General features: G+C 38.5%; 1 protein-coding gene across 1 annotated transcript in view; it reads right to left on the bottom strand.

Annotated features, from left to right (window-relative positions):
• Window positions 1-73: 73 nt before the first annotated feature.
• The window catches only part of PRP39-2 (Tetratricopeptide repeat (TPR)-like superfamily protein), a 36,469-nt gene continuing 21,605 nt past the window's right edge, over window positions 74-14,937 (bottom strand). The window contains exons 11-15 of the mRNA XM_089143619.1: window positions 11,363-11,443; window positions 9,292-9,441; window positions 3,851-5,578; window positions 1,123-1,225; window positions 74-629 (exon numbers count right to left, since the gene is read on the bottom strand). Coding sequence (XP_088999745.1) covers window positions 1,160-1,225; window positions 3,851-5,578; window positions 9,292-9,441; window positions 11,363-11,443 — 2,025 coding nt within the window. The 3' untranslated portion in view covers window positions 74-629; window positions 1,123-1,159. The remainder of the gene's footprint in view (window positions 630-1,122; window positions 1,226-3,850; window positions 5,579-9,291; window positions 9,442-11,362; window positions 11,444-14,937) is intronic.

The following is a 14,937-nucleotide window of genomic DNA, read 5'->3' as shown; positions in this document are numbered from 1 at the left end:
AAAAAATGACTCAGAATCAAATCTTAAGAAGCCCAAATATAAATTATTCTTTAACTTCCAACATCCTCAATTTCCATTACAAATATAAAGAACAGTTCATATCTTGTAAGAATATTACTAACAATAACATTCAAAATATTGTGGAAACTATTTTGAGGAAACAAATTCAACATATGAATTAAGGCTCCAAAATCTTGCTTTCTGACATACTCTGGTATGTTTGTGTTTCATCCAACCAATGTTGCCTGGAATGTTGAAATGAGGAAGTGGGGGAGAGACTCATCTACATGTCGGACAAAATCATAGAATTGCTCAGTTGATAATTACAAACAATTGTTCCATGAGTAGCAACAAGACATTTTGTTGAATATTTGACGCAAGAGCAGAGTTATAGTAAAATTACTATTACTATACCTTCTAAAATACAATGTCAAAATACCAATTTTACCCCTGTATAGAACACCAATTTTACCATCCGTATGTCATCTTTCTGGATGCAAAGTCCCCCATGCCACACCATTGCAGCAGTAGCCACAGTCGCCACCTACGTAGAAATGAACTATACTTCAGGTTGCATATTCGCGCACTTCACTGCGATGTCATGACCACACAAATTCATACCTTATCACCTGCGAGAATTTTTGGAAGAACTAAGTCCAGGCAAAAGCTAATCCACAATAAAATTCTCGGTATTGAAAGCAATCTGAAAAATAGTCTGTCTTCTTCAAATCATGGAAGTAAAAGATGATATGACTGCAATTTCGGGAAGACCACGTACCAGTTTTCCAATTACAACAGCAAAAGCTCCTTATGTATATAACGGTTTGACAAAGATTGTTGTTGGCACGTAGGTATACATACACCTAGACAATTTCAAAATAAAAATAAAAAATAGATTTTCTTAAGAAACACCTACCTGTGGTGGTGAACTCTTGATTTGGAACACTTACATTCTATATTTTTATTTTTTTGACACCATACAGTACAATTATTGATTGATCATCTACATGATCCATATGATTGGTTGGTTTCTATATGTGTCATTGTTATGACATTCTTCAACTCTTCCAGAATATAATTCCCAAAGGAAGATGAAATGACTATTTTTGGGAGACTACGTACCAGCTTTCAAAGAACAGTAGCGAAGCTCCTCCAATATTTACTGGCTTGAGGAAGGTTGCTTTTGGGCATGTACCTCAATATTATGCTCTGTAGCTCCTTGAACCTACACAACGAAAGAAAAGCCTTACAATTTCTTTACAATATTAACAGCAAGGGATGTTTCAGGACACACATCTTGTAGTAGGTTCTCCAAGTCTACCAGAATAGTCCCAAGAAATTTACTACAAAAAGAACAGCCTCACTGGCAAATGTAGCCTACAATAACAAACCATTTGGCTTAGCAATGGACAAGATCAATGCTGCATCTATTTTTTTCTCCTCTCTTAGGTGGGTTTGGGGACTGATCTATTAGAAATAAAAGAAATGATCAAGTAGAAGTGACTGGAAGAAAATCTTTTACTAAAAGAAGATCAATCTGCCAAATTTCCCAATCCAAAACTCTTCATGTTTCCCAAAACTCTAGATGCCTAGGTATGCAATTCAGTCCCTTGAACTCCTCTGCTGCAAAGTGCAATCCACTACATTAGGTCATCCGAAGAAAAAGCCCTCTACTGCCAAACTTGTTACCTGCAAAAAATCTGCCATGGGTCACGGGGCGCCACCCCCCATGGGAGTTTTCAGGGGAGGGGGATGTTGAAGGGGCAGAGAAGAGAAGAATCATTATCCACCCCTTAGGCATTATCCTGTTTACTTCATATTGATCTATAGAAGCTTGTAAATGAAAAAGAAATAGCAAAAAGACATCAGAATATAAAAGATGAGTCTTTATGTCCTCTCCCTCACATATGACCATAGTTGTCACGGCGACAAGGCAATGCGAGGTGGTTTAGGCTAGTTGAGGCAATGAGTCGATGAGGCGCCCTCCGAGGCGCTTTTGAGGCGGTTGAGGCATTTTAAGTGAAATTTTTAGTGTACATCTCATACACTCTAATTCATTATAAATCTATCATATCTTAAATAATATAAAAAAACTAATATTAGCCTACCTCAAGTCATCCAACATATTACAAACCACACATAGTAGGTCCAAAATAAAAAGTCACGGGAAGAAAGGAAGAGAAGAAATTGCCTGTTGCTGGCTGCTGCTTGCCGGAGTGTCGTTGCGGGAATGGAAGAGAAGAAGAGAGGAAGAGAGAGAGATTAGGGATTAGAGTGAGAGTGAGAGTGTGAGACTCGAGTCAAGAACTTATTCTCTTTCGATTTTGTTTGTTTAATTTTATTTTGTCACATGTAGTCATTATAAATATGCATATAGGTTCAAACAATAGACACTTTACAATCAGAATCTAATAAGTAATTCAATATATGACTTCGATTTGGCATCTTTCATGTGATTTTAAAAAGAAAAAAAAAAGCGGATGCCTTGGGGTATAAGGCGTCCGAGGCGTTTGAGCCGATGCCTCATACCCCAAGGCAACCACCTTATTGCTTGAAATAAGGTTACACCAATTTGAGGCGCTCCAAAGGCGCCCGGATGCCTAGGCGACGCCTTAACAACTATGCATATGACACATCCCTTACAAAACTGGACGCCTTTGCTCACCTGGTGGTTGATGGTTAGCATGATCATTCAACAAAACCCAAGCAGTGAATACATTTCAAGTAATAATGTCTTAGAAGGCTGAATTATCTATCAAGGCACAACATGATGCACAAAAACAAAAAATTTGGGGTGCCTAAAATAAACATTTAAATAAATTTTTTTAATTCAAGGTAAGTAGGCAAGGTACCAGGTCTAGATGGTGTTCTGACAGAAGTGGGGAAGAGAAAATGAATCCGTGATTTATCTTGGCTAACTGCGCTTTTTAATATTAGTAAACATACATGGGAAACATCAAATGAATGGAAGAGAAGCATAGTGGTTCCGATCTATAAAAACAATGGTGACATTCAAAGCTGCAATGACTACAAAATAGAAAAACTAATGTTAGGAAAGACATGTATAATTTAGGCTCTACATCTAGCATGAACTCAAAAACAGCTGACTGTAACAACCCCATTACTTGGAACAAGGTCGAGTTGCTATTGTTAGTAGGCGTCTGGGCAACCCAAGGCATTGAAGGGGGCTTAGACACAAGGCAACCAAGGCATCTTGGCACCTAGGCAACATACCTCGATAACTATGATGCTCACACACCCCATCCGTTGGAAAGTGTACAGAATTTTGACTTTTTTTATGAATATGGAGACATTGACCTGTGCATACAGGGTTAGTATCCCAGACTTCATCTCCCTCTTCATCCTAGATTGTCCCCCCTCTGACCATAGGTGCAGTATTTCCTTTCCTCCCATGTTTTTCATCTAGCCCCTCTAATTTCTTCCAATATTTTTCTTATTCTTGAGGGTAATACATTCTCCCACCATTCTTCTATTCTGGCTCCACACTAGTTCTGCCTATTTTACTACTTCCTACCATCCTTTGCACACATATCATGTAAATCTCCTTTTGAAGCAGTAATAAAAATTGTACATCCACAAAAAGTAAATAGAAACAAAGAAAAGAAAATTACTCTGGCAAACACTTAACATTACTCAGTTTGTGCGATTAGAGAAATTCCCATTGGGACTATTTTCGCTCACTATAAACATCAGTCAGCCAATCAACCTTTTTTTCAATATGATTTGGATTCTGATTCCTTTTCTGTATGTACTTTTGTTTTCGTTCCAATTCATTTAGTCTTGATACACTTCCTAGGTGCTAGATTTTAGGAGCAGGGGCAAGGCACACCTGCTGGTAATAGTTGTTCGTCCATGCTGGAAGCTGTAATGGAGGAATCTGTGCATGCTGCTGTTGTGGCTGTAGTTGTTGTTGCTGCTGCTGCTGCTGTTGTTGGTAGTGCTGCTGCTGCAGAGAAGATTGTGGTGGTTGTTGCTGTAGCCAGTGGTGCTGTGGTTGGGGCTGCAGAGCCTGTTGTGGTTGTGGCTGCAGAATCGGTTGTGGTTGTGGTTGTGGTTGTGGCTGCATTGTCTGTTGTGGTTGGGGCTGCAGAGCCTGTTGTGGTTGTGGCTGCATTATCGGTTGTGGTTGTGGCTGCAAAGTCTGTTGTGGTTGTGGCTGCATTATCTGTTGTGGTTGTGGCTGCAGACTCTGTTGTGGTTGTGGTTGTGGCTGCTGCAGAGTCTGTTGTAGCTGTTGTTGCTGATGTTGTACATGCTGCTGATAGTGTTGTTGATACAGCTGTTGGTGATAGTAATACTGCCACATTTGATGTGCATATGCTTGATTACTCTGCATTTGCCCAAGCTGCTCAATACTTTGTACTGGATACGGATATACATTTGCTCGAGGGTGGGTAACAAATTGTGCAACCTGCTGAGGTTGAGGTGCGGATGCAAAGTTCTGTGTTTGAAAATTTTGTGCATGCCAGATATGAGGACCTGCTGTGCCTGCATTTACCTGAGTAACAGGTGGCTGATACTGGTTTTGTGATTGATTACTATGCAAAACTTGAGAATTGGGCCCAGACTGAGGCTGACATGGATAACCTTGATTTATAATGATTTGAGGCTGCATTTCAGCTGATTGGCTCTGTTGCTGTGGGGAGGCATGCCACTGTTGAGGCTGCTGAAGTTGTGGATGCCCATGGAAACCATAACTGGCATCTCCAGTAGATTGTCTAGTTTTGTTCATACGACGCCATTTTCCTCCAGCATTACGGTTCAATGCATTGCATTTAGCTGGAAGCGGCTGTGAGTACGTCTGTTCTTGTAAAGAATCTGGATTACATTCTGCGTGTAAAGAACCATAATCCTTTTGAAGATGAACATGGGCAAGGTCATCTGATTGTATGCATGGTGGACTGCACACAGAAGAGACACCACCATTCTTTGACCTATTTACATCTGAACTAGAGGTTTCTTCAGTGCATTCGTGGTCATGAGATGTAGCGGGTGCAACATCCTGAGATTCTAATGAAAGACTATCCAGAGAAGGTGGTCCAAGATCAACTATGGACTTCATATCAGGTGCTTTCTGAACTTCATTTTCTTGTTTGTAGTTTTCTTCAGAAGGCTCTGGAACTTGAGGGTCACAGGCCGCTTTAAGCACCGCATCATTGCTAATTGGACTCTGATTTGTCGCATTTTGTTCATGTTCCTCATCCAACACTTCAGGCAACTCTACCTGTTGCATGCTCTTCTCTGTGTCATTGTGATCTTCTTCTGATTCAGGTTGGTCAGTGACAGCCTGACAAGAAACAATAACTGGATTTTCAGGCAGTGATACATCCTGCTCTTGCAGCAAACGCTGAACCGAATCATGAGTACCATCTCCTTCTGAAACATCATGATGCACAGTCACAGGAGAATTTTGTATTCCTTTGACACTGTTTTTCAAGCCCCAATCCTCTCTGGCCAGAGATAAACATGAGGCAGGCCTAATTAGATGAGGAAAGAGTTTTCTGTGACGATCCCATGCCTTCCTGATATCATGGATGGTCCCACAAAGGTCCACAAACTGCTAGAAATAAAGATTAATTAGTCAAAGATAAAGGTGGTTAAAGAAAAATATAAATTTCCTTAGGTTAAAGAAGGCAAAATGTTAGTGCAAAACAAATTCATGTTGTGTTCCAAAGTAGAGACCATGGATAAATTATCAAATGGGGTTCTGATGGAGGCAATTTGGCTCAGAGAAGGGCATGTTAACTAGAACTGGTCATCTAATGTTTGTTCCATGGACATGAACGTGATTCCCTACATATTGTTGATCCTAAAATGTCAAAATCCAGCAAGTATTGATAGAAATTGTATGTGAGTACAACATGAAGAATGACATACATGCTCAACAGATATTCAAAACTTTCTCATTTTGGAGTTGAATTTGAGATGTAGAAGTATACTATGCTGCGACAAGAACATTAATACCACCAGTGACAAACCTTTCCATTCTGCAACTCTTCTTTCATTCAAGTAAAGCTATAAAAATTTCTCATTAGTACCTAAACGGTAGGATTAGGATATATGAGAATCCCAGCCTAAAGGAAACAATATCAAAGAAAAATGCAGCTTCCAAGGACACTAAGGAATTGTTGTTGACAAGCAAAATGAAGATATGAATTATTATAAGCATGGACTATATAAAAAGAAATCAGAAAATCTCATCAACCATGTGTCATGTTAACTAAAATCCACGTCAACAAATAATTTTCTGTTCACATAAAAGCTAGGATCCTTACATGAATATTATTGGATGACACTGTCCTTTTTCATCTCCAAAGAATTAACAGAAAGTAATATAGGTTCTTTAATGGTAAAGGATACTCACTTGCACCAAAAAACAGCATATCCAATCATAATGCTGGAGGAAAATGGCGTCGTATGAATAAAATGCTGTATATATTGGAGATGCCAATTATGGATTCCATGGGTATCCACCACCCCAAAACCAGAAACATTCCTTACTTTATCCTAATTTGCCACTCATCCACCTCAAGATTCTCATCTCCATGACACTGAATTTAACTATATGTGCTTCTTTACTGCAAAACATTCTGCACCATAGATTTTAGCTAACTGTATCACTGTCCTATAAATTTTTTTTCTTTAAGAAACAAGCTAATCACCTAAAACTCTGTACATACCTCTCTACATCAGTACATCCTATTTTAATTCTCTGTAAAATAAAGTCGTCTATTTTACCTTCTTTATTAATGATTAAGCCAAGATATCAAAGTAACAACTTCATGCAATAACCCTCTCATCAAGGATCACCAACTCATTGCTAAGACATGTAACACAGGTAATTGGCATACCCCTGCAGCATTCTGCTTTTTTTTTTCTTAAGTTGATTAATCCTCAGTTTAACTAGTCCTCTGGTACTGCAAAGACTAGAAGAGTCTTCTGGCCCTTGCAGAATCGTCTTTTTTCACCTATGATAAGGATGATGGGGGGCTTCCACAATAACACAATATTAACCTGATTGTGACAGTATCCTTCTCCTTCTTTCAACACTCGCTAGTTCAGTGATCCACATCTGATATATTTCAGGGTAGCCAACCATCAATACTTGGTCTCCTAAAGTTCTTTTGGGAGTTTTGTGGGTTTCAGCACCATATGCTACCCGGATTTTTATTTGCAGCAGCTGTTGCTGCCGGCAGCTAAAGGTTGAGATTGCGCCATGTGTTCAAGAAAGCATCCAACGGTGTTAATTAATTTTTTTTACATTTAAAGAGTTTTTGTTTTGCAAAAAAGGGTTTATTATTTCATAAATTTGCAAAAACAAGTCCCTAAATCTACCCGACTCTAAGAATCAGCGATTCTCTACCGTACACCTCCGAATCTCATCTCCTTCCCGACGTTTCTCGTCGCTCCTCGACCTGATCCGCCAGTTCCAACCTCTGCTACCATCATTGCCGTTGCCACTGCGGCTCCTCTACCTTTCCGCAATGACCTCGGCAAAAACGCCGGCGAGATCGAAAAAAGTTGACCTTGTTGATTCTTAAAGTTAACCCTTTGAGGGAACCAGATGTCAATCCAAAGCTAGGGCTCAATGATGTTGATCCAAATGATGGTGAAGTAGAGCCAAAATGGAAATGGAAATTTTGGGGCAGAAGAGGCATTAGATCCAGCAAATAGGTTAGATGTGGACCATGTGGTAGAAGTAGTTGGAACTTGCAGAGGTCGAGGAACCAAAGAGTGGTTTCCTGAATGAGAAGCCACCAATAGATGGAGCGGTAGAACCAAGAAGAGATGAAGAAGGAGATGAGGTTGATCCAAATGTAAACCATGATTGAGTTTGCTGCGAGGAAGAGGTGGTGGTGGTGGTTGTGGTGGTGCCGGTGATGTTAGGGAAGGAAGAGAAAGGAGATCCGAATGGCACTGTAGAAGAAGAAGAAGAAGAGGTACGCAAGGAGAATTGTTGATTCAATCAGGTGGATTTAGGGATTTATTTTGTAAAATTAGAAAATAATAAACCCTTTTTTGTAAATAAAAACCCTTTAAATATAAAAAATAAAAGTTTATTAACATCTATACCCTAGTTAGTTGATTTAACACCATTGGATGCTTTCTTAAACACATGGAGCAATCTCGACCTTTTTAGCTGCAGGCAGCAGGGCTGATGCAAATAAAAATACTATGCTACCCTATACCTTATGAATCCTAGTCAATGAAACCACAGAAAAGTAGTTCACTTCATGATATGTCACCATAATCAACTGGCTACTGATTAAACCTTGTGTAACTCTTCATCAACATAAATCTCAATTGAAGACATCCCAAATATGGAGTACATACCTGCTGATTTCATCACTAACTGTTTCTCCACCCGAAGCTTATATAATCTGGAGTTTCTGCTTGGGTTTTCCAATTAGGCGGTTGGTCTGTTTTGTTTATTGTCACCAGATCAATACCTATTCCAGTTCTGGATCCGACCGTCAAGAATCTTGCACATTCTGGGGCATTATAACTTTATTTTATGACTGATAAAAGCTTCTTTAGTTCTACTACCTATTTTCTCTCAAATCTAGCAATATCCCCTTTTTCTCTTTCTGGAGAGAAGCTATATCAGAGATTGGTTTGCGTCTATCTGTTAGAATTGCATGCTATTTTGAGCTTGAAGCCCCCCCCCCCAAACACCCAAAAAAAAAAAAAAAAAACCAAATGAAATAACAAAAAAGGACCTTTCAATCAGTATATGGCGCCAAGCTGACACCCGGATTTGCTTCTATTTGAGACTTCCTCGATTCTACACCTATAACTTCAGTGTTGGCCTTCTTCACAGCTGGAATTTAATCTACAGGTCATTGTGATATCTTTTTGGGTTATTATTCTCTCCAGCATTGTTCTTTTCTGGGATTTGTGGCTGAAACCTAATATTTCCTATTGTATTCTTGCTGACCTTGGTTTAGTATTTTGACTGCTGCAATTTTTGAGGGTAGTCCTCCAAACTTTAGTCTTCTAGTTCTTGCAGTATTGTATTTGTTCACTCATAATTTAGCTTTGTAATAATACCAGATACAGAAAACTGATCTAAGAACGTATTAAGAGAAAGAAGAAGAATGTGGAACAAGATGATACATAAATTTATAAGATTGACAAACACAACAAACACTAAAATAGAAAAAGATTGGAAAGAAAGAAAAAAAGAATAACAAACATTAAAATAGAAAAGGAGATTTATTTCCAGTTAAAATTTTTCTTTTCCAATCCATGACTAGCATGAAATTTGACCTCCAAATATAGACTTGAAATGTCCTCACGATCCTTAGCAATCAAGCCTTGTGATATTTCTGCCTCTGAAGATATTGCCTTAGATACAATAGAGTCTATGATGCTCATCTCTCTCGGTCCTCGGTGCATCATCTCAAAGTTTATTAATCCCTAAGAAATAGCAAATCACCAAGAAGTATCAGGAGTGATCAAACATAAAGTAAAATTGACCTTTCCAATATGAAGCTGTAAGATATGTAATGTGGACATAGAATTTATTAGCAGAACCCGTTGAAATACTGAAACAGAGAAATTTGGCCCTGCAAAACTATGTAACGGTTAACTACAGAGACATGGATAGTCTAGCCATTACAATGACAAGGGTCCTATAGGCTGATTCCTAGTAAACATACACTACAGCTTGTGCCAAGATTCCCATCCAATTTACATCCAACAATAGTTACAGACAACAAACAATGATAAGCATAAGACCAATAACATACTAACAATAACACCATAGACTCAAAAGCAGAAGAATTATTCCGACAGCAGAAAATGGAATTGGGTTGATGAAGTCTTTTTTCTAGGTCTTCCATCTGCGATTCAATTGGGAAGCTTGTCTTTCTGTGCAGCCTTTTGAAAGTGGTAGAATTTATGTGGTAGCGGAATTTCAGCAATATGTCTATTATGAGTCATTTAAGTTGTACGTTCTTTTCTTGCTTTTATTTATTACTTACCTTCCCAAGGAAATTTTGTGTAATTCCTAAGAATATCTAATGGGGGAGAGAATATAGAAGAAAGAAGGATATAAAGAAGATATAAAGAAGACAGGGGGAAGAAGGGAAATCTTAGAAGAATTAGTCTTGAAGAAGAGGAAGAGAGAGAAGAACACTCATAAGAAAAAAGAAGAAGAAGAAAAGAGGAGAGAAGGGGAGCTGCAAACGCACAAAGCTTAAGCTTCAATTCATTTTTTTCTATTCCATGCTCAATAAACTGATTACAAGTGTTTAAATAACAAAACAAACATACTTGATACGAAAAACAACTATAATAGGACTCTTGGTAATTTAAAACTAACAAAAGACTGATCCTACTAGGACTCTTAGGAATTTAAAACTAACTAAAGCTTATCCTAGATATCCTACCCAAATAAAAACTTTGGTTACATGATTATCCCAATAATAAATAACAAAATTCTAAACAAAATCTCTAGAACTCCCACGAAAACAGTTCCTATTTTATCTCCTTGCAAACTGGAGTTTGGGCCCACCAAATTTGAATATATTTCCATGCAAGCTGGACTTGGGACCAACCAAATATGAAAATTATCATCTAGGTTATTGTTCATGCTATTGTAGCGTGAACAGTAACTTCTGGTTGTGCTGCATCAATATCTATTTGAATAAAAAAGGTGAATAAGGGAGAAAAAGCTCATTCACCATTTCCCTTTCTTTACTTCCTGTTCTTCTCTTTTCATCTCATCCTTCCTTCTCTTGGTTCTAAGCTACTAATTCTTGTTCTCTTTGGTTGAAGCATCTAAGTACTTTTCCACCCAGCCATCAAACATACATGGATGGAATGAAATTTCAGGAAATGGACAACAAGTACTTGGACTTTCAACAGATCTGGAATTCCATTTCCTTTGAACAAAAGCAAATATTTTTGCAGTGGCTGATTCCTCTTGTACTGAAACCCAAAGGGAAATGCATATTGCTCCTGGAGTCTTGTTTCTATTTCTCTTTCAGCCAATGCTTCAACTGTTTGAAGATAGGCTCTTGTTCTATTTCTTTTTCCCCCAACTGAAGCCTTATAGCCCTTTTTTCTTCAGTATTGAATAAATTTATTCACTGGAAAAAATAATAATAATAATAATAACAACAATAGAGCAGTAACTGTAGTAGTGGTATACTATTATCACAGAAATGTATTATCCTTGGTTAACTGGATCCACTTACTACAGCATTGAATAGTTATGATCTGTTAATTATGAACATATAGGGCCAGAATTCATTCTTCTGCATCAAGACAAAGTCAATCAACAGAAAAGTATCATGGTGAAAGGAGATCTAGATGACCCAAAGGGAGATGATACCTCCAGAAGCAATTTGCTGTAAGGAGCATGTTGAATACCCTTCATAAAGACTTCTCTAGCAGCATCTATGCTCCCAGTGATCTACATAAAGAGAGGAATATTTCAAATCACAGACAATTCCATCTGAGTAAATGTCAGAAAAGGACTAATGGTTCTATCTCTGTGTAAATGCAAACATCAGACTATATCCGCTGCATGACTAAAAGAAAGGAATGTTTCGAATCTGCAACATGATTAACAAGGAGTAATATTTTTCTAAAAGAATGACCCCACAAAGCAACAACTGAATAGCCCTCCAGTAAACAAACCAAATAATAAGCTCAAATAATTCAATGAACTGAATGCACCAGTTTATAAGGATTAAGTAGGAACTAATATGATTGACAAATAGACAAGTTTAAAAAGAGAGCCGAACATATATATTGAGTTACATGACCAAAACAAAACAGAAGAAAAACTCAGCGAAAGCTGACTTTCATTTGCAGAGTAATGGAACCTGAAGTGCAAACTCTCCTCTTAAACACTCAAAAAATTCATGCCATAAAATATATTCCTAGAATCAGAGCTTAAGGAATAATGCAAAATATTAGTCCATACATCTGATCTGGTTACAGTCGACCAGTCTGGAATTAGAAAACATACAATTGCACTTAACAGTTCAATAGCACCATAAGCTATGGAAGTGTGTAAATAAAATCATGCATGTGTAAATAATCAAGTCATGAACCATCAAATATCTTTTAATTTGCTAAGAAAGGATTACAGGCTTACTGGTAGACTCATTGTCAAGTAAGGTAAGGGAGTAGCAGAAAATGAACTTCAGAAACTGGGGGGTATTTAGTATTGGATATTACATTTTTGAAAGGGGAAGAAGATAGAATTTTTTTTCAGAGGTGGCACCTCCAATGTTTCAGAGTTATAGGGGATGCTAGCAAAGGGAGGCTATCATATTAGGTGCCAGTTCTTCAGTATATTCTTTCGGAACATGAAATAATAACTGGTGGGTCAGGATAAGCAAGAATGGGACGACCAAGCAGGACGTATTTTCATTCCTTCCTGTGTTCTAGGTGCAATTATTTTATTTCATCATCAATTAATGACCACTTCAACAAAGAGAAATATGCTGATTGACCAAGGGCCAAGCTTAATGAAACCCTGCTTTTCTTTTCATTTTTCCTCCCTTGTCCTTGCACATTTACTTGCAACACAGCTCTGGAGTCACCACTTCATACAATATCACACATCTCTCTTGTTCCCCCCTCCTACATTCATATGTGAAAGAGAGAGAGAGTGTATAATCATGACAAATGTGTATCTCTCCCCTTCTACTTTATTTTCTGACCCTCAGGTTCCCACTGCCACCCGGGGGGTGGGGGGGTATAGAAAGAATGGGGGAGCTCCAAGTTACAATTCCTATTGAGCTGGGCCTTCAAGATGGCTTGCCTAGTTCACACAGTTACGTGGAAACCAGGAGAATACAGCTTTGTGGATATTGGAACAGCTAGTAGTGGAAAGGAAGACCCTATATGGTTCACATCCACATTTGGGAATGCCATAACCAAAAGCATGGAATCCAGAACAAAACATTCATAAAAGAAACTATGGGAGGGACAGATTGGACATTCTGTGGCCAGGCTACACTACTGTTTTTGTACTGATTGCAAACCGTATGACTGCATTCTATTGGCAACCGGTTAGGAAAAAGCCTGAAAGAACAGATTTGCTTATCCACTCCTCTCTTCCACTGTTCTTGATTTACCGTCAAACACTCATGGAAAAGCATACTTCCTAATTGCCAAAACCTGGTAATCTAGCTTACAAAGACCTAGAAAACAATTCTCTCTATAACACCCCAGAAGAGCAATATCAGCATGCTGGTCGAAGGATGATTATATCTTGTCGCAACTACGATCAATGCTCATTAATTTAGGCATGAAAAACAAATAGAAAGTAAGGAATACCTACTAAAAGGAAGAAATAGCAGTGCATACAAATAAAAATGGGGAATGAAGCAAAATAAAGAATAGAAACAAAATTACAAGGAAAATAGAAACTAGATCATGTAAGTAGCTGCCACAATGCACCATACAGGAGAGTGGGGGGACCGGAGGAATTGCTGCTACAAAGGATTGGATGACTGATATAGGGGTAGTTCCTGCACCAAAATGGCAATTAATGGAATAAGCTAGTAACAAATCCAAAGAGAGAGGGAAACACAGCCAACATGCGCAGGTCCACGTAAGGGAGAAATTTGACCTTCCATAGAAGAATGAATCTCATGAACTAAACAAATTGTGGAGAGAGGATACAATAGGCCACTAACCAAATTGTGGAGAATGAATCTCACAAACTCCAGCCCACAGTATAGCAGTTCTGACTTCTGCCTCCCACAGAACCATGCTCCATCTCTCATAAGGACTCGTAATCTCAAGGCTAAATTATTTTCAAATCGTTACGTGTGACATGATTCCCTACTCTTTATTTAAAACTCTAGTACAATAAGCAAAATAGGAAACCCAAAGGCATGTGTTGAGGGACTTTTTACAATCTAAGTTTTCCACACAATACAATGGTTGATTCTTGCATGTGTATATATATATAAAGCTCCAACCCACTTAGAAACACCGTTATAAAAAGGATAAGACTAAAATAGAAACTAACATTAGTTCCACATAATCCTTGCATCCCTCCCTCTCCTCCCCCCCCCCTCTCTCCCTTGCCCCTTGGACCCCCCTGGTTTGGTTTAAAGGTCACATCCCTCGCCATTCCCTTACCATCTGGAGAGCCCTCAACCTTGGTCTCCCCACCCAAAGCTTTCTTTCTAGCTGTCATATCCCAGTTAACCCTAACTGCATTCTTTGCTAGAGTGGTTCAGAGGACCTTGAGCACCTTTTCTTCACTTGCCCCTTTTCTCACCTCCTTCAGGGAAAAGCCTTAGCCTCCATTTGGCCCCAGTTGAGACGCTCTTTCGGTTTCACTCGGGATTGGCATTGGATTTTGAGACTCTATTCCGGGTTGTCCACTTGTGATCAGGTTGGCAAGATGGTCTTTAGCACATCCATACACCATCTGTGGTTGGAGCGCAACCTCAGTAGATGGACTTTCAAATCTCGCTCTATTGACTTTTTTTGGAAAGCCATCTATTTTGATGTTTCTTCTAGGCTACAGTCTATCCCCCATCCCCCGGTTATGACACCCCAAGGAACAAGCTTATTGTTGTTACCTGTGGTCTTAACTCTTCTTTTCAGCCTCTCCCTTGAAGATTGGACCCCCCCCCCTCTTCCCTCTCTCTCCCCCTTTTATTTTCTCCTTGTTGGTTAATATATTTTTATTCATAAAATATATATATATATATATATATATATATATATATATATATATATATATAATAAAAAATAAAAATAAAAACCCTTGCATCCCTCATACTAGCTCATAGAATTGGCCCATTTAAGCCCATGGGCAGCCAAAAATAAATCTATTGATCCATTCTTGGTTTAATCTAATAACCAGGTTCTCTTCATTTCTGGTTCTTCGGAACAGCATCACATTATTAATTAATCAATCAATCAATGATG

The sequence above is a fragment of the Hakea prostrata genome, chromosome 2 (genome assembly GCF_041222555.1).
Source record: "Hakea prostrata isolate BN-2017 chromosome 2, UWA_Hpros_2, whole genome shotgun sequence".
Lineage (NCBI taxonomy): Eukaryota > Viridiplantae > Streptophyta > Magnoliopsida > Proteales > Proteaceae > Hakea > Hakea prostrata.
This window is presented reverse-complemented; position numbering and strand designations above follow the sequence as displayed.